General features: G+C 42.4%; 1 protein-coding gene and 1 long non-coding RNA gene across 4 annotated transcripts in view; one reads left to right on the top strand and one right to left on the bottom strand.

Annotated features, from left to right (window-relative positions):
- Window positions 1-18,861, bottom strand: part of LOC110119383 — a 77,964-nt gene that overhangs the window by 18,407 nt on the left and 40,696 nt on the right. Inside the window, exon 1 of one of the 3 annotated variants that reach the window (XR_007224595.1) lies at window positions 4,882-6,519. The exons of the other annotated variants lie outside the window; for them this stretch is intronic. This is a non-coding gene — a long non-coding RNA (uncharacterized LOC110119383). Of the gene's footprint in view, window positions 1-4,881; window positions 6,520-18,861 lie in introns of those variants that run through there. 3 annotated transcript variants of the gene reach the window in all.
- Window positions 7,142-18,861, top strand: part of LOC100643530 (zinc finger and SCAN domain-containing protein 21) — a 30,911-nt gene continuing 19,191 nt past the window's right edge. The window contains exons 1-2 of the mRNA XM_012310539.2: window positions 7,142-8,070; window positions 17,652-18,417. Of these exons, the coding sequence (XP_012165929.1) occupies window positions 7,752-8,070; window positions 17,652-18,417 (1,085 nt within the window). The 5' untranslated portion in view covers window positions 7,142-7,751. The remainder of the gene's footprint in view (window positions 8,071-17,651; window positions 18,418-18,861) is intronic.

Genomic DNA, 18,861 nt, shown 5'->3' with positions numbered 1-18,861 from the left:
CACGTAATCTTTTTCATTATTTCGTATCTAAGACACAACGTGTTCAGTTTAAACGTATAATATACTACCGCATTTTTAATTAGTGCGAATATAAACAATTTTGGAATATCTATATTTGCGAAATTCTGCATTTATGAATCTTTGGAGTTTTTAAATCGATAAAGTTTTGGAGCTTCAAATATTCGAATATTTGAAATTTCGAATGTTTGAATATTTGAACTTCATTTTCTTTTTTATTTTTCAGTGAAAAAATTTACGAATTTAGAACCAGCGATAGTTAAACAAACTGGACGACAATTACACAATTTTATTACTTTTTATATTTATTGTCATTTATGTCAAAGGGAACTCGAAAGATACTTCAATTCTCCACAACTCGTTCCTATTCTTCGCTACAGGCGAATAGAGTCGATATTTCTCTGCTGAAACGTGGTTTTATCTCGAATGTATTAAACGTAGGTGAAAAGTCGAGATACAATACTCGCAACGAGGGTAGAATGTTGGAAGCGCAAGCCTCCAACAAGCGTCGAACGCGTTATTGAGTAATCTCACACGGTACGGACTTTATTTCGACGTTTCGCCATCGGGCGCCGGGGCCAAGAGGGCAGGATGCCAAGGGATCGGCGTAAGAAGGATCAGATAAAGTTCGAGATATGTTCGAGCTCCGCCTACGTAACTAGAAAATTCACTTTGGCCCTCGAGAATCGCGAATCGACCGACCTCGTCGACTGAACTTCCAAGTGTACGTCACTGCGAACATTTGCAGTTAAGCCGACAGAATGACAATCTGATAGACCAGATTCCGAGTTTCAAACATCTCGTTCTTATCTATGGTCGACCTTGGTAGTCCGTGGGATCTAAATAATCCAAATTTCAGATATTTGAATGTTCAAAAAAATTGAGTAGTCTCGAAGTTACAAATATTTTGAAATATATTCAAACTTTCAAAGTTTCAATTATTCCAAATTTCAAAGTCCCAAATGTTCAAAATTTCGAATTTGTAAGATTTGAAACATCAAAAATTTCAAATACGCGAGTATTACGAATATTCGAAATTTCCAAGTTACAAACAATTAGAAATTCAAAGTTTCGAATCGAACATCTTCGTTTGTTGTAGCATTTCGATCCTATTCGCAGGAATTGTTTGTTTTACAATCATTCGGTATAACATACCCTGGTCTACGCTTTACGCTTTGCGCAAGCTTTTTTTTAAAAGAACATTTCATTTTCATTCCTCTGGCTCACTTTCAAAAAGAGCAAAGGTTTTGTTGGCGATGGCGCTCCGAAAGCCCTGTTACTAAGAGCCAGGATTTAGATTACGAAAGCAGTTTTCGTTGGGACGAGCCCGGGATAGTGCGATCGATCCCGGAGACACAATTGACGTTACGCAATACTCGACGGAATCGAGTTGGGGAATGAAGTGGAACGAACCGATTGTCCCCGCGATTGCTGGCAGATTAGGAATTTCAAGGCATGTCGTGCTCAGCAGAAACAGAGCGCCCCTGCTGTTCCATGCTCCGCGGTAATGAACTGTTGTCCGCGTAAAAATATGGCATCAGGGAAAAGGAACTTCGATACCCTACACCCTAATTCAACGTAATTTTCCGTCAGTATATGACTGTTCCATGAACCAGATACGAGGGTGCACATGTTGCTTCCTGTGAGAGAAACCACGTGTTTAAATTTGCATATTTTTATACAAGAATTTGTGTATTTCTGCTACGAAAATTTATTTAATAAATATATACAGGCCAGCTTTTACATTTATAAGTCCTACTTTTAAACGAAAATTTTATATACTCTTGTACTGTAAGCTTATCGATTTACAAGCGTTTTTTACAATTTTTCAGTGATCGTAATTTTGAAAATTCTTGCAGAACGTGTTACCATTGTTTTACAACTTATCTCGCAAGACCATTTTTGTCAATAGATATTCCACCGAGATTTAATTTGAAATTGAATACTAATTGATAAAAATTTCTATTAAAATAAATCCAACCTCTTCCCTTTTAGAAAGAAACGAAGGAAACAGTCGTGGCATTAAACAGAAATCAAAATGAGTTTGGGGGGACTCTTGGAAGGAAATGTCTTCCATTTTGTGGCATTATCTTTGATAAATTTCTTTCTGACGATCGCAAAAAGTCAGCATTTTAAAGTTTTTAAGGTATATCCTTGGCGATCAGCGCCAAACAGTGTGGCCAGCCATTCAACCTAACCGTGGCCAAGGCAGCTTAATTTTGGCGATCGATTAGAAGAGAATCGCCCGTTAGGCGATTAGAATGGTGTAGGAGGAAAAGTGGAGGGACATTATCGCTAATGGCGCGTATAATTCGCCGCCAGGGACTTGACATTTCGAATAATTTTTAATCTTCTTATACACCAAGAAGCATCAACTGTTCCTGATTATAGAAGAATAAATAAAACAGTTATTAAAAAGATTTTAATAGCGAAGATAAGACGGAACGATTCTTACTTCGTGTATCTAGATATTAGGTGTTCTCCATTAGCTTCGTATCCATTAACCATTTATCAACTTTACGTATCTTTATACGTGTATATCGTTGACCTAAAATTATTTTATGACATAACAGAAAAACGTAAGAAAACATTAGACGACCTTCAAAATGTTATTCAGAGATGAAATACAAATTCGACGATCGAATAAAATTTCGAAATTAGCAGAAGACAAAATGACAATATCTTGAACAAAAAGATAAAAATTTTATACAAGGAAACTTTCTATATAAAAAGCGATTCGAATCGATTAGGGTATCAATATACGGTGCACGTGTGAGGGCAGGTGCGAATGACGAAAAAAAAAACAGAGCGGTTGGCGGGTCAATAAACAAGATTAGCTCATGCAGAAGCGCGTAGGAGTGACACGCAGTGTGAACGCACACCAGCTGGATAAATCACGGGTCGAAGGTAAGTGGCGTGGTTCGCGCCATCGTTTAATTAGCGATTGATTAGAGATAACGGCGGGAAGATGAATGCCACGCGAGATAAAGCTCAAATTCGACGCGGTTATTCGCGTTTCGAATTAATACGATCCAGTTAAATGAAATAGACCTAAATTAAGTACTATTAACGAGCAGATGTGTTTACATGTTTGGCTATTAACGCACTGTAGACGAGATGTTTTATCTTTGTTTTGTTAAGAATTTTTAACGAGAAAAATATTTGCATTTTTGTTCAAACTATGATAGAAACGATATAAGGCAATCGATTGAATCTAACAAATTTTGAAGATAAAAGATTACAAATTTATGTATATAGTTTCGAAGTTTTAATCTTTTTTAATGAAACATTCAACATGAAAATAATATGTAATGATTAAGAAAGCACAAGTAATTTAAAGATACTTGAAGCAAAAAAATAACTGAGATGTCTGACCTGGAAGGAACAAGGATCGTGAGCATTGTATAGGATAGAATGATATTTTTTATTATTTTCTTTTCTTCTGAAAGCTATTTGCATTAGGAGTTTTGAAGCGTGTAGTTAGGATTGTATTATGCCAGAGAGGGTGAGCAAGGGCTTGACTGTTCTATTTACCAATTCAAAGGGATTGATAGGGTCGTGTAAGAATAGAAGCACTTGTGTTGATTGCTTTAGAATGCTTTACGAGCAGCGATGGAATTACTCCAATTGTTTCTAGTATATTGAACGATATCTACCAAAAGTAGTTTCTCTTCTTTAATTAAGAGATCTAAATAAAAAATGCCTTGAATTAGTATTTTACACGATATGTTACTAATACTACTTAATTTTGTTGCATAATTAATTTTTTCTAATTTCTGAAAAAAAAAATATATATATGCCACTGATTATGAAAGCGGTTTAAGTCATGTATTTTTTGTTTATTTCTCAAAATATTTAACGTTTTGCATTCAGCGAATGAAATGCGTTCTGTTTAACGACGCAACAATTTATTCAATTCAACGGCTCAATTCCTCCTACTTTGCAGACATGGTTTCAGATTATTACAATGTAAATAAACGAGTTCACGATAGATACGTATCGTAGGATCGATCTTGCAAATCGAGATGCATCAGCTGTTGCGGCACGGTTTCGTCATATGGCACGGTTATTACGCGACACCATTTAGAAAGTTTGCGCGCTGCTGGAAGAGCGACAATAGTCGGTAAATAGGACACGGGCGACGAGGAGAGTTCCGTTGAAACACGCGGCGAAACATCTGTCCGCAAAACACGAACCAATCTCGATATTGTCGTGGGTGATCGACGCCCCGAACTCCTTCGTTCCGGCAGAAATTGTAACCGATAGTTTACGAGCCTTTGGCCACAGGTGATACGAAGAACATTGTTGATAACGCCAAAGACAGATGTGTATAAGAACTATGTACTTTATTTCTGAACTCTTGTTATCAGATAGCGAATGTTTATTCATTTACGAGAGATGTAAAGAATTTGTAAAACGAAAAATTCCATTTTCCTCGATATTGAAAGATTTCCAATTATTCGTATCATATTTCTACAATTTTTTAAATAGTACAATTGAAAGTAACTGTTATTATTTGTCGTATTACGTAAGAAAGAACGATACTATGTAACATGTAACGAATTAACACAATGTCTAAAGTCAAGGTTTACAACTCAGAACTTAATCTCTCCACCTATACCTAATACTGCCCCTCTAAATTCCAAATTTCGCAAAATCGCATATCGTCCCCGATCTCAGAAAATCCATTGTACTCCGCAAACAAAATCTTATCGCAAACCTTCTATACACAATTGTGTTTGACCATTGATCGGACCTGTGGAATCGATAACAAAAGAAGGAAAGACCACTTCGAATTTTCATTCGCCGAAGGTTCATAACCTCTTGTTCCCAAAAACGGTTTAACGAGAAGGTGCCACGTACCGGTTTCGATTGGTCTGTATCCCATTTACGAAAACTCGAGCCGTAAGAGCGACGAAAGACATGGTTGGCGTGGGTCAGTAGACGGGACAGGAAGGCCAGCGTGATATTCGATACGAGGTATCGCGTGCGCGGGGTGGCTGGTGCCACCCTAACGTGGCACGTGGGGTGCTACCAGGTGTTGCCTAGACGTCGGGTCGATGCTGATCGGTAGCGCATGCGTGGCCATCCCCATTCCGCTTCGCTGTCCCCACTATCAGCTCCGCTAACCCTCGCGCGGACCTTCGTTCTCCCACCACTTTAGCCGACATTCTCATTTCTGGCTCCTCCACCCTCGACTTTCTCCCCCTTTTTGCGGAATAGGGGAGATAGAGGCTACCCTCTCCTATTCGAGATCTCACCCCAACGTGTGCCAGCTACCCTTCACCCCTCGCACCGTTCCTTCTACACGCTGCACTAACACCATCAACCCGCTACCAACAAGTTCGCGTCGCGTATCGGGCGACATAGCGTCACCACTATGCAGCCAATCTTCCATAGGAATTACCATCGGCCTCCCCCTTGGGAGTTTACACACTCGTCGTGACGCGAGGAACGAGGCCGGTGCCCGTGGCAGCCCGGCCAGCTGTTCTCTCTTCCGCTCTTTCTCTGTCTCTGTCTCTATCTCTGTCTCTCTCTCTCTCTATCTTTCCTCTATGTCTACATTCGACACGGCGCGGCGGCCTCGACACCGACCACTTGCACACGCATCCCTCGCGGACGGTTTCGGTGCACGGTTTCTTTTTTTCTTTCTCTTTTTTGCTCGGGTTCACTAACCTCCACCGTGACACACGGCCGGTTTCGAACGAGCTTCCGTTTCGGTGGATTTACGGGCTGGGGGAAATTAAGCCTCGATCGAACGTGAATTAATTTGATATGTTTTAGTTATAAGTTGCTTGGGGACGGCCTCGAGGTTTTTGGAACGTTCAACTAGGAAGGTATATAAGTATCGTTTATGAGAAAGTTAGAGAAAGCATAGAATACTAACAGCGTGGTTCATACTTCTGTTTAGACTAGCTACGATTTGGGCTAACCAAAGTTGCAGGCTACTATAAGCATACGATGGCGGCAGACTGCCATAAATCCGAGTTTGCACAATGTGTGCGTGCGCGGGAAAGAGAGAGTCGATCTGTTGGCGTACACCCTCGTCGGGACGCAATAGCGTCGATCAACAGGGTTTCCGAAATTCCCTCGAACTCCACACATTCTTCCTTATCGACCCAACCTCTGCATGAAATATTTTCCACGTTTCATTCTTCCGAAATTACTCCAACAGACAATCTTTTCCAGCAACCATCTCCCAATTATTATAAAATTCCACGAAGTAACAAGCTAAAAGATACTCTTAAAGACCAACGAAGCGAGGCTACGCCAATGGCGATGCACACACGCGCGTTTCGCGCAAACGTGGAGGTCGCGCGCGCACACAATCAAAAGGCCTGCAGGAATCGAGAACTAGCATCGGCACCCTCGAGGGGTTGCGCAGCCATCCCTTGCTTCAGCAGAAACCATCAGCAGCAGCGGCGGCGGCGGCGGCAGCGGTGGCAGTGGAGCGATTGCAGCGCCGCCCCCCGATGCTGACTCAAGGGGAGCCGCAACGGAGGGACGACGGGGGTTCCTAGTTCCGTTGTGGTGGAAACGAGAGGTGGAATCGGTAGTTGAAGCCAGACGAGGAGAGAAAATAACGTAAGGTAGGGGATAAGCGACGGAGCGGCAGCGCCACCGACTAAACAGTCGCACCCCGTCGTTGTGATCGTATTCGAGGGCACCCCCTGTCACTGGCGAGAGCCGCGACAGGGAGCGACCGAGAGAGTATCGGACAGACAGACAGACGGACGGACAGACGGACGGACGGACAGACGGTCAGTCAGTCAGTCAGTCAGTCAGTCGGTCCACTCAGTTAGCCAACCAACGGAAGTTAGTAGTAGTCGTTGTGTGAGAAAAACTGTACTGCACGAGGGGACGGAAGAACTGAACAACATATATCTATACACGTATACATACATGCATATATATGTACAAACATTGAAGAGAGGCACGCTGATGAAAGAGGATCGAGAGACGTGGACGGACGGCGAGTGAAAAAGAAGAGCGGAGTAAGAACGAAGAGGAATATAGACGAAGATACAAGGAAAATCGGTAGTAGGCATCAACCTGATCAAGTAGTAGCATAGTAGTTGTCTAGTGGTAGTACCGAGGGAAAAAGAAAACGTGAGTTTGCTAGTACGAATCACAGAAAGGGGTGAGGCCGGAAAAGTCGAGGAGGGTTCTCGTGCGAACAGGCTGGCATGGTGGCGGTGCATCCTACGAAGGAGCTGCCCTCGCTGTGCCGATGACGAGGCTGCAGATCACGCCCCAACGTGAGCAAGGAAGGACGAAGAGGAAGCCGCAGCAGGCACCGTCAACGGATAGCTCGATCATCCGGGGAGAGGTTAACGGCAGGTTACAGATACGGACGGCGCTGAGTGACGGACGGCGGCGACGGAGGCGACGGCGTCGCAACATCGACGACCGCATCGTCGTGGTTGACGGCTGGTGTAACGAGGAACGCGATACCGGCGATAGCGGTGCCGGTGGCGGGCTAGGCGTCGCGCTAGTCGACGTCCTCGACGTCCTCGACGTCCTCGGGATCGTCGATCGTCGTCGGTACGGTGGTGCGTTTGGTGCGGTTGGTGAGGGTGTTGGTAGTGGTGTAACAACGTCGGAGGTTTTTCGTGACAGGGATACTACGTCAGGATCATCGTCGTCGCCGGCGCCGAGTGATCAACACTTGGTGAACGAAGCACGGAGAACCCGTGGTTGCAACGGCTACGGAACACCACAACTGCGTCAACATGCCGCGCTGCCTCATGGCCAAGAAATGGAAGGCCTACCCGTGGCCGGATCGCGTCGACGATCCACAGGAAGAACAGAACGATCCTTCGAACATTCTACAGGAGCAGGGGAACCACGGGATACAGCAGACTTCCGCGTCATTAGAGAAGAGGCAACACAGGCATGAGCCAGAGGACGAGGAGATCGACGTGGTTGGGGATACGGATAGCAGGCAAGTCGATCATCAGCAGACCTGTTGGGGTCCGCATAGTCCAACCGCTGGTGCCACTGCACCTAGTCCACCACCACTGAACGCATCTGGTGCTCTGTATTATCATGGTGAGTAGGTAATCTTTAGTGTTATCAGTCGCAACTGGTCGTCAGAATACGTATATGAAAGCAACCAGCTATCCCTTAAATCTGGCCTAATATAAAATTCCACGTGTTGGGTTAAGGAGAATCCCCTAAAGGAATTACGCCATCATCTTATTTAAGATAAATGCTAGATCATCGTAGCCTACCCTCTATTTACATCTTCGTGCCACGCCCTACATTGCCCAGATTCCATGGATTCTAATCTCGCGCGTAGCATCGCGAATTGCGATCAAGAGGACCGTGCCACCACTGGTCACAGAGACTCTTTTACCCTCCGAGATTGGACCCTGGAGTCTGGCCATGCGTCGAGCCACGGGGGTGACACACCCGCCGATTGGCCGATCGGCTGCGCTATAGAGAAATTGCGGTACTCTACCGCGACGATAACACGAGGCATGCTCCCCATGGGACTCGCAGAAACGGATGCGAGATAACTATCGTGTGGACAACGTCTCCTTCGACCGACTAACCCCTCTTCATCCCTTTTGATTTAATGATTTTCCTCGTTTAGCTCGCGATCGTGCGATGGATTCTGGCCATGCGTCGCACGCACACGTATGAATACACGTGCACATGTATACATGCCCGCACATAGACGTAGGCACAGACACGTTCACGCGTTCAGCGACACACCCGCCAGGCCGATCGTTGATTCTACTGCGGATCTTTGGGTGGATCGAAGCAAAAGGGGAGGAATGATTCCTCTTCCTCGCTCTCCCTCTCGTCCCATTTAGGTCACGTTCCTTTTACGAACAAAGCGTCCGGCTGTGTTTTTTTTGGAACCGCCTTTTCTCTTGTGTCTCTCAGACAGATTTCGCGTTATGACAAACGGGGACATCGGATTTTCGGCAGACGCGCTCTGATTCGCTTTACGTACCTCTGCCTGCAGTTTCTCATCCTAAAAGACTCTCGTTAATATCGACGATCTCTACTTGTTATTATTCTCCACGGCTAAAATATAAGAACGAACATACAGATAAATTATTCGTTGATTCCAAAGAAATAAGAATTTCCCGCATTTATTTCAGCTAATAATAAGTGGTACAACTCGTAATATCCGAAACCAAATCTTTTAAACTCTCGTAGTTTCCTACCTTAAAATCCCAATCAAATTACCAGTTGCATTATTTATTTCTGTTTATCTGTAGAGACGGTAGAACGTTTTGAAAGTGCATTGAATATTGCTGCTCTGCTCTGCACTAACTGAATCGCACGTTTAATATACCGCCACAGAGAGAGCGCACAGAATTAACTTTAAATTCATAAAGTAGGAAAAACATTTCAACGTGCAATTTGGGTCAGATCTTGGTATTTACAGTTCCATCTCCGATCGAAATCCAAAGTCTGGATTCATTAGTTATTTCGAGACGTCTGCGATATTTCGAAACCACTTCGACGAGCCATTGTTTAGAGGGGACACGATGATGAACAAAATTAGCTACTCGACACAGAAATTACTAGCATTTCGAGGCTATCTTCTTCGAGAACGAGCAATTTCACGAACAATACATGTTTTAGCTGGAAACTCAAACGACGAGTTGGAAAACCAACAACAAACAAGGTACATGTTGAGTGCATTCCACAAGTTGACTCGAACGAACGCGTACATAAAAAATACGTGCCCTGTCCATCATGGGGTTGAACATTTCAGTTCCTTGTTTATTTATAGCCCATTAAAGCTATAAGCACTTCGATTGCTTGGCTTATGACGTATTTTTGTTACCCTTTGTTACGCAATGAAAACGCTCGCTTTTGTCTCTCTCTCTTTCTCTCTTTTTAACAATCACGTTGATCAGTTGGTTGCAAAAAATTCACGCGAAAGCAGCTGTTAATTGAATTCAGTTATCGATTATAACGCCCGACCGTCGGGTCTTTAACATGGCGCGAAGTGTTATGTAACACGTGTACCACCACGACGCCGCGACGGCGTGGTCGTGATTCAACGTAGAATTTATGAAAAACAAAACAACGATCGTTCATCGTTCTTATCGCGGAATTTGCATACCAGTAAACGTGTCCTCTTGTTTTATTCCAATCCTCGAATAAATATCGTTTGAGAAGAATTTCAATAAATATCCGTTTGTATTGTTCTGATTCTTGGATATAACGTATCAAATGGCGAATTATTTTTCTAATTTTTAATAATTATCACCGATGAAACAGTTTCTATTTTTACCGTTATTTTGATATTAACGTTATTGAAGAAATATTTTGGCTCGTCATTGGAAATTGTTAGAGAAAAATGTAATTCCTTGAGTATGATTTATTCGTAACCTTTCATCCAGTGTTCGATTTTATACATCGTTGAACGCGACCTTGTCAGATCAGAATTCAGGTCGAAAATATGTAAGAACGACGTGGCATCGATTAAACGGCTTCCTTTTACTGTGACTCTCAACACACGAATAAACGAGCTGCATTTTCTTCGCGGTCACGTAATGCCTCATTGTAAGGGCTGCTTCTCACGCTTCCCTCCTATCATATGATTCTCCTTTCACAGTGTTTACGTCCGTTTAATTTGTAATGTCAACCAATGCAAACAAATTATTAAATGCCGGACAAAATATAATATTTTAGAACGATTGTATTCGTTACCAAACACTCACAATTGTACGAAATCATCAGCCTCGGAAATAAATAGCTTTAGATAGTATTAAAGCTCAGAAAGAAATCCTTTTATCTTTGATCGACTTATTGCTCCGTAACCAATTGAATTACATATTAAAAAAGCATGTTGGTTCGAAGAATAACTAGTCTGAATCAAGTTTATGCTAGGTTTCCGTTAATTCCGATGCGATATTTTTAATAATTCCACGAAGAAGCTATGTGAATGACGATCAATTAAGGGAATGGCTTGGCTTCGAAATTAGAAGATTCGAATTAATTTTAGGCAAAGTTTGGCTTACGTTCGAATCACCTTCGAATTAGATTTTTATTCCGTAAAAGAAAAGTTAGCTCTGCGAATTTTCCACAAACGCCGCAGCCAGAATTTTCGGAATCATCGGCGGCCCGGATCAGTGTCGGCGGATACGCTAATTGCCAGCTTTATTATCGCGACTCGCGAAACGGACGCGCTCGCTTGACACCCACTGCGGCTCCGCGCGTTGCGCAAACGCGCGTCACATCGCGTTTTTCGTCGCAGCGGTTCCCAACAATTCCGGAATCCTCACCGAATTCGAACAAGCCTCGAACAACCGCGTTAAACCTTGTATCATACTTCAAAAAATTGGAAAATATCTATCGGCCTCTCCATCGAAATTATTCTATCAATCTCTTTCAAACGGTTCAATATCTTGTGTAATATGGTACCGATAATGTAGCGTGCACGGCTGGTTCGGAACGATCGGCGAATAACAATAGCAAAAAGGACCTTACGTCGCCCTTTGAAAGGCTAGAATCAACAGACTCGTGGGAGCGTGCAGAGCGTTCATTCGACATTATTGATTCTCACCCTCTCCCCTGACCCCTCTGTCTCTCCTTCAACCCTCCCGCTCTCTTACCCTCTTTCCACTCACGGTCTCTGTCTCTCCCTAGGCCGTTGATGAAATGCACTTCCAGACACGACCGCTCTCTTCTTTCTCTCCCTTTCTCTCGTTCACCCTCTCTTTCTCATCTTCCTTTGTGTGTGTTTGGAAGTGTACGTATAGGTTTGCGTGTGTATGAGTGTTAACTTCCTTTTATTTCAGCCAATAATAGATGCGCGCCGGTTGATCGATCGTCGGCCACGGTTTTCTGATTTATTGCTGTCACGCCCGTCCCTTACCCCTCTTCTGCTGTCGGCCCGCCGAGGAAATAGACCCCCTGCGATTCGTCAAAGCGCTGCTCTTTATTCGCCTTCTTTCCACAATCGAGAGATTTACGCGCCAACAGGGTTCTCCTGTTAATTTTCATCCGACTTCTCTGCTTTCGGCGCTAACTCATTTTTTTTTTGGTGTTGATAGTTTATCGTATTCGTGACGAACGACCGGTCGTCCTCGACCTTCGTCGAAGCTAGAGATTTTAATATCGTACGTAAGAAGATTCCTCGTTCTTAAAAACTGCGATATCTGCACACGCTGAAGTGCCATCTGTTGATATCAACGGCTCCCTTTCCATTATTCAGACGTTACGATCCGGTAATCCTTGTTGTTTATGAATCTCGAACTTCTTAAAGTCGCATGGACTTGCTTTATGGATGTTTTGTCGAATCTTCTTTAAAGAACCTCTAATACGACTTTATATGTGCGATATGTGTCACGGTATTGTCCACAAATGATACAACATATTGTTCCTGCAACTTTAGCGACAATTTCGTCCCGTTAGAACGTAATGTAATTTGAATAACGATACTCTAACAAAATCCACGTCCAAAAATATGAGAAACCATGTTTCGCTGAGATAAAATCTATAACTTTGTTAATTTAATAAGTACGAATTAATCAAAATTGCTGTTAGCAGTGGAAAGATCTCGTTTATAGAGCGTTTATTGTTCGTTGAAAATCAGCAGGAACAGTCTGACTGATCGATGGCAATTAGGCAGGATGATCGCGTAATTAACAGTACTGCTTGACGAACGATGATTATCGTGGCTGGATGGCGCTAGTGTCGGGATCAAAGGATCGGGTCAATGAAGGGAGGGGGATAAAGCCTCGTGACGAGAATGGAAGTTGAAGGAATAGGAGTTTCTCTGTCTTACGCGGTTCGAAAGCTTTGCACGAGGGAGGAAATCGATTTTGAAAATCCGCTGAGTACGTGCGGATTATCGGTTTAAGGATTGCCGTTCGACGAGCGCGGCTTTCGACGCTGGAACGGGGTCAACACCTTCCGCGATTTGTTGCATTTGCGGAATAAACTAGCTTCTGTTTGCCGAAGACCTTCCTCCAATCCCATCGTTGATGCAATTTTCTAGGCTTTACGTACGAATCGTATTATCATCTTATTCGAAGAGCAAATTAAAGTTTGCCTGTTTGTTGTTTTAGTTGGTTTAGGTTTGAAGTAGATTTAAAGCATTACGATCGCAACAAGTGTCGTATGAATAGTTAGCGACGTTAGATTTTTATCGTATGTAATTTGTTTTAATGATGCATAAAAGTTTCCCGTCACATCAAATCTGGAATTAGGTTAATTCAATCAATCTACTTTCTTAACTTTCGGGAAGATACGAGATAATCTTCGTTAATATACGTAAATTAATTTCGATTTTATGCGAAAGTTCTTCTCGAAACAATAATTTGTCGAAACGAGGAATGATTCACCGAAGGCTAAAATATTATTCGTTTCTCATTCCCCGATGTCTAAATTCTTTACGTTCGCGATCAACCATCGGAAACATCGACGAATTCAATCATATCGCGCTACAATCGTGAAACGTATTTGTATTATACGATCAATGATGGCAAAGATAATAGAACCGTAATACATTTTCAAAAAACAAAAATTACCCAATTCCAATTTCTCGTTACTTATTCCTAACGTCCAAACCTACATAAATCACCGAGAACATCGACGAACCAAGTCGTACCGTGATATGCACACGGAAAGACGAATTTGCATTGTACAATCAACGAGCACGTTTCATCGATTGCGACCGGGTAGACCGCTTGACAAATCTACTGGAAAACAACAAGAATTTCCAAATCGTTTCGTACGCACGAATCGCTAGTGAGAAAAGGAAAAGCATAAGAATCAAGTTAATCTCAAGCTGTGTTAAGTTTTAGCGTGGAAACGATTCCGACACATACATTTGTACCGAAAAAAATATTTTGAAACTTATTATAATATGAATTCCCGACTTCTGTCTCTCGAGAAGCAGCGCAGTTAACGGTAAAAAGCACGGAAACACGGGGTTGACGACGCCGCGACATGGGCGGGCAATTTCTGCGCTCCAGTGTTCGGGTCCTATTCGCAACAATGCGAATGTCGCGTTACATTGTCGCAGCGGCGGTATCGATCGTGTCCGGTGGAAGGCAACGTGGCATCGAAGGCTAACTGTCGCGTGTCCTGTCGCGTGGACACTGGCAATAAAAGGAAGGACCGACCGTTTAACTGTTTCGCTGAACATTATGTGGAACTCTTCCGAAAGTATACTTAGAGCACAACTAGAGCCGAACTGACGTCGAACGAAAAGTTTGACTCGGTTGAAAGGTGTTGCTATAGTTGTTCATTGAAGGTTTGAGAAATAATGGAACACGTGTTTTTAACTCGTAGTTGGCATTGTCGACGATACTTGAGTGTTTCAGTACTTTGTTTCAGTTCGTTTTCTGCGACAAAGAATTTGTTACAAGATAGGATATAAAATACGAATTAGAATTACAATAGATGATCTGAGATCAAGTAGTCGAATTGAAATTGAAGTGAAATTATAGTGGTCGATTATGTTCCCATTATACCAGTTGTAGTTAATGACAATGTATGGGGCGTTGTTGTTGAATTTCATTGTTTAATTTAGTCATCGATCAACATAGGTGAAAAATAATATTGACATTTTTAATGAAAATGATAGATGTGAAAATTGGGGTAATTGTCCTTGGATAAAAGCTATTTCTACGAGGTAGATTTCAGATTTGCTGGATTTCAGACGCTAGATTACGTTAAAATTTCTACGTTTTTATCGATTGACAGTTTTAATGGATGGCTTAGGTATGTTCTTGCGTAGTTAAACGTAGATGACGTAGATAAACGCTGGATAATATTTTATCTTGACATTTGTCATGTGCCAGTGACAACAGAACTCTTATAAGCGTCAGATCGCCATTTACGAGAAATATACAATAAAAGGTCGAGAATCTTTATTTAGAAATATCACGGAACACCAAAATAAAATTAAGAAACATGAAGAAAATATGAAACAACCTGACTCGTAATGATATAGTACAAATCTTAAAAATTATGAAACCAATGCAAAAGGTGCACATCAATTTTAATTCAACGAAAGAATAAACCCACGTATCATAGAGACAATAAAGAAATCATAAAAAATTGTAAAGATCGTAAAAAATACAAAAAGATATAAAAGTTCTTAGACGTCCTCTCGTCAAAGGACGATGCGAATCGAGAGCGACTCATGTTGTTATTTTGCCTCGAGACATTAACACCGTTATGATATGCGAAATGTAATAATGAACAAACTCCGAACAAAACAATATAGTCGATACGTGCAATCGTCAACCAAAGTTGAATTTAGAGTTTCCGGTACTCCCCCGACCAGAATAAATAAACGAACACGAACGTTAAGACAATGAGTCGATCAGTAATCAGTAGTCAATATTTATCGAGCGTTGTTATAGCGAGTCGTCTTATCAACCAGAATCAGTTAGTCAGTAGTCAATCACGAATCAGTTAGTTATTAGTTATCAGTCAGTCAGTCTTTGTATGAGTCAGTTATCGATCAGTAGTCACTAAGCAACACTTAGCGAACGACGACGAACTCTGTACTTCCAATAGTTTTAAATATATTTGACTACACCAAGTATCCACTCGTCTCGTCACTATATACACCAACACGTTTAATCCTCTTCTATAGAAATTTTTCCCACACACACGCAACAGATACCCTTTAGTATAATACAGAAAGAAACTCATCGCCCTTTTCTTCATTTCGGTCGTTTTCTCGTTAACAATCGCACATGCTGGGACCAGCTGACGCGTGCCAGCAACAGGAAATGAAACGGCGCACCAGTTCCGTGTGATTCACGAATTCAAATATTCATGGCGGGGACCGTGGGGGTTACGAGTGAACCGGCTGCCACCTATACACGTTAGAACGGAAAGTAAAAAGGGAGAAACAAGGAAGAAAAAGAGACAGAAGTATCGCGCTATCGATGCCCTTTAATTTTCGCCGACGACGTGTCTCGTTCCAGCCGAGAAAATCCTCCGAAGATAATTAAAGGCTGTCATTTCGTGGCTTGGCTCGATTCGTCGTTCGTATTCACGACGATCCACGCGGTGCAACCCCGTGAATCGGAAAACCTCGTGGCGTTTAATTTTCGAACCAGCAACCGTTTCCAATAATCGTTCGCCACGGAAATGGCCAAATTAAAGGAAACTTCTATGGATGGAATACGAAAACTCGTCGATGGACAAAATTTCAACTGTGTTGGATAGAATTTCGTTGCTGCGAGAATATTGCAGACTGGTTTCGGGTTAATTGAAAAATGCTTTTCCGTGTTATCGCAGAATCGAAGAGATCGTACCTAGTTGTAAGAAGTCTCTTATTTTGTGTCTATATATATTGTATATCCTATTTTGTAAAGGAAGATATGAGCCTTCATTTGGCGTAAAAGAGAGTACAAGGTCTGAAAATTGCGCAACAATTACGAAGTCATATAAATCTTAAATTGTAAAGTTACAAACATCCGTATGAAGTCACATAGTACGACATATGATTTTATTATGGACTGAAATAACTTTTCACCATGGATGATCTAGATGATACAGACATTCCGTTATAATATTATAATTTCCAGAAATAATATTTTCATGAATGTATCAATTACAATAGATATATTAAAATTTTGTTGAAAACTCTCTGGCATTCTCTCGTGGGCGTAGAAAAAGACACATCCAATATTTGTCTTGGATTTATTGGAATATTTAATACTTAAGAAATTTGTTTTATGATTCTTTTTTCAATTCATTCAAATTGTGATTTATTAAAAAAAATATGGAGCTGGTTCTTTAGAGCTGGAATTCTTTCGATTAAAAATATTCTTGTTGTTTCTACATTAATTTCATTTCTTTTTCTGGAATTAGAGTTGTTTGTTTCGAGTGGACTTAGGCGATCAAGCTATCTGATTCGTTGCAACTAGAAAGGGTGAAAGGAGTTCATTGAACCCTCAACGGATGCGAGTTTCGATCGCATGAATTTCGAGACGCGAAACCTTCAATTTGCATTATTCATTAGCAGTCCCTAATCAGCTTCGAATCCCCCATTAAGTTTGATTGACCGTGTATCCCTCATTACTTAATATTCCGTGTTAATTTTAGCCCCGACAGTGACTGAGCCAATTCGTTACCTGCACCAACACGCCGAGATTGATAATTTCAATTGATAATCCTGTATCGATAATTTGCATTTCGATAATCCTTCTCGATCAAAATTGAGAAATATAATGGAATATACATAAATTTTATCCTTCGTTTACAAGTTTATAAATAAGTAGATTATAAAAGAAATATTTTCTAACACAAATGAGAATTCGTTAAATTTTATCAAACGTACGATATGCAAAATATCAGAAGGATGAGACGCAGCAAAATATTATTTAACGTATGGAGCTTGATGAGATAATATCATCAATCAAGTATTAGATGCTAGAACCTATCTCTTAAACCATCAAGTTACAAGACTGACGAAACCTTGGAAAGTATCTTCCGTAAGAATACAAGTTATACCAAGAAACCTAGATTTGAGAAATTATGCGCCACTAACCATAAGCCACAAGAGCTCGAGTCTCTAAGACGAGCTTTCCCATTTAACGAAGCAAGTTTATTAGGCGATTAATGTCACTACATCCACCAAGTACCTCATAAACCTAACCGATTTACCAAAACCAATCTACCCGCAGGTTACACGCACGAGTCATGGATCAACCACGAAGAACCACCAAAGTACGCGACGCTGCGCTCAGCGGCGGAGTTGGCCCGACCAGTGGTACCATCTCCGCCGCCTCCAGCCGCGCCTCAAGAGCTGGCCACGGTGATGACCGGGTCCAGCCTACACCAACCACACCCAGCAGCCCCAATGACAACTCCGTCGTCGTCGTCCACCTCGCTATGTTTGCCCCCGAGAAAAAGCCTCTCGATGTGTTTTACCAGCACAGGGACGGCGCTATCGCTGCCCCCGAAGAAGAAGGATATTTACAGGCCCTATAGCCTTCAACCAATGTCGGAGATCCGCACGTCGGAGATCCGCACGCCGGAGATCCGCACTTCGGAAGTCCGCACATCGGAGATCCGCACATCGGAGATCCGTACGTCGGAGATCCGCACATCGGAGATCCGTACGTCGGCCGAGGAGGATCTGTCCGCCGCGCAGGCGATCCTCGACCTGAGCGCGTCCCCGGCTGCGCCCACGCACTCGGTCTTCATTCACACTTTATCGCCTCCGCCTCCGCCTCCTCCGCCTCCAACGGTACCCTGCGTCGCGACGACAGGCCAGCTGCAGCCGACACAGTTGCAGCCGGCGCCGACCGCGCAGCCTATCCCTGTCTCCGTATTGGTACCGGTGCCCAGCTCGCAAACCAACCAACTGCGACAACAGGAGCAAACCCCGCAGCCTCAGTCGCCCGCCACCGCGGAGGCCAACGCAAATTGCTCCGCCGGAAGAGATGGGTGAGTATCCAGGGTGGGCATTTCCATGAGAAGCGATGGAATATTTTTGTTTTTTTTTCCTTTTATTTGATGTAATATATGGTTCTACTGAGAAGTACTATACAGAGATGAGAAGGCAAGGTTCTTCCACTTCGAGTATCTATTTTTATGATTATATCGGGTCGATTAGAAATGATCAATCAGATACGCATTCGTTTGCCTAACCACCTTCTTATCTTTACACGGTAGATAATTCCACTGAGAAGTAGACGAATCTACCGAAAGGTAGACGAGTCTCTTTACATGTAGGGTTGTATATATACATATATATGTTGACTATATTTGGATCGTTATAGAGGATGAATGTAATATATGGTTGATGGATGAGTGATTGTGCAAATCGATGTCGCAATAAGCTTTCTGTATGTATGTGATATATACACGATAGCTTGTTATGGGTGTCAC

This window comes from Bombus terrestris, chromosome 7, assembly GCF_910591885.1.
Source record: "Bombus terrestris chromosome 7, iyBomTerr1.2, whole genome shotgun sequence".
Lineage (NCBI taxonomy): Eukaryota > Metazoa > Arthropoda > Insecta > Hymenoptera > Apidae > Bombus > Bombus terrestris.
The sequence above is the reverse complement of the archived record's forward strand: the minus strand, read 5'-3'. Positions and strand labels throughout refer to the sequence as shown.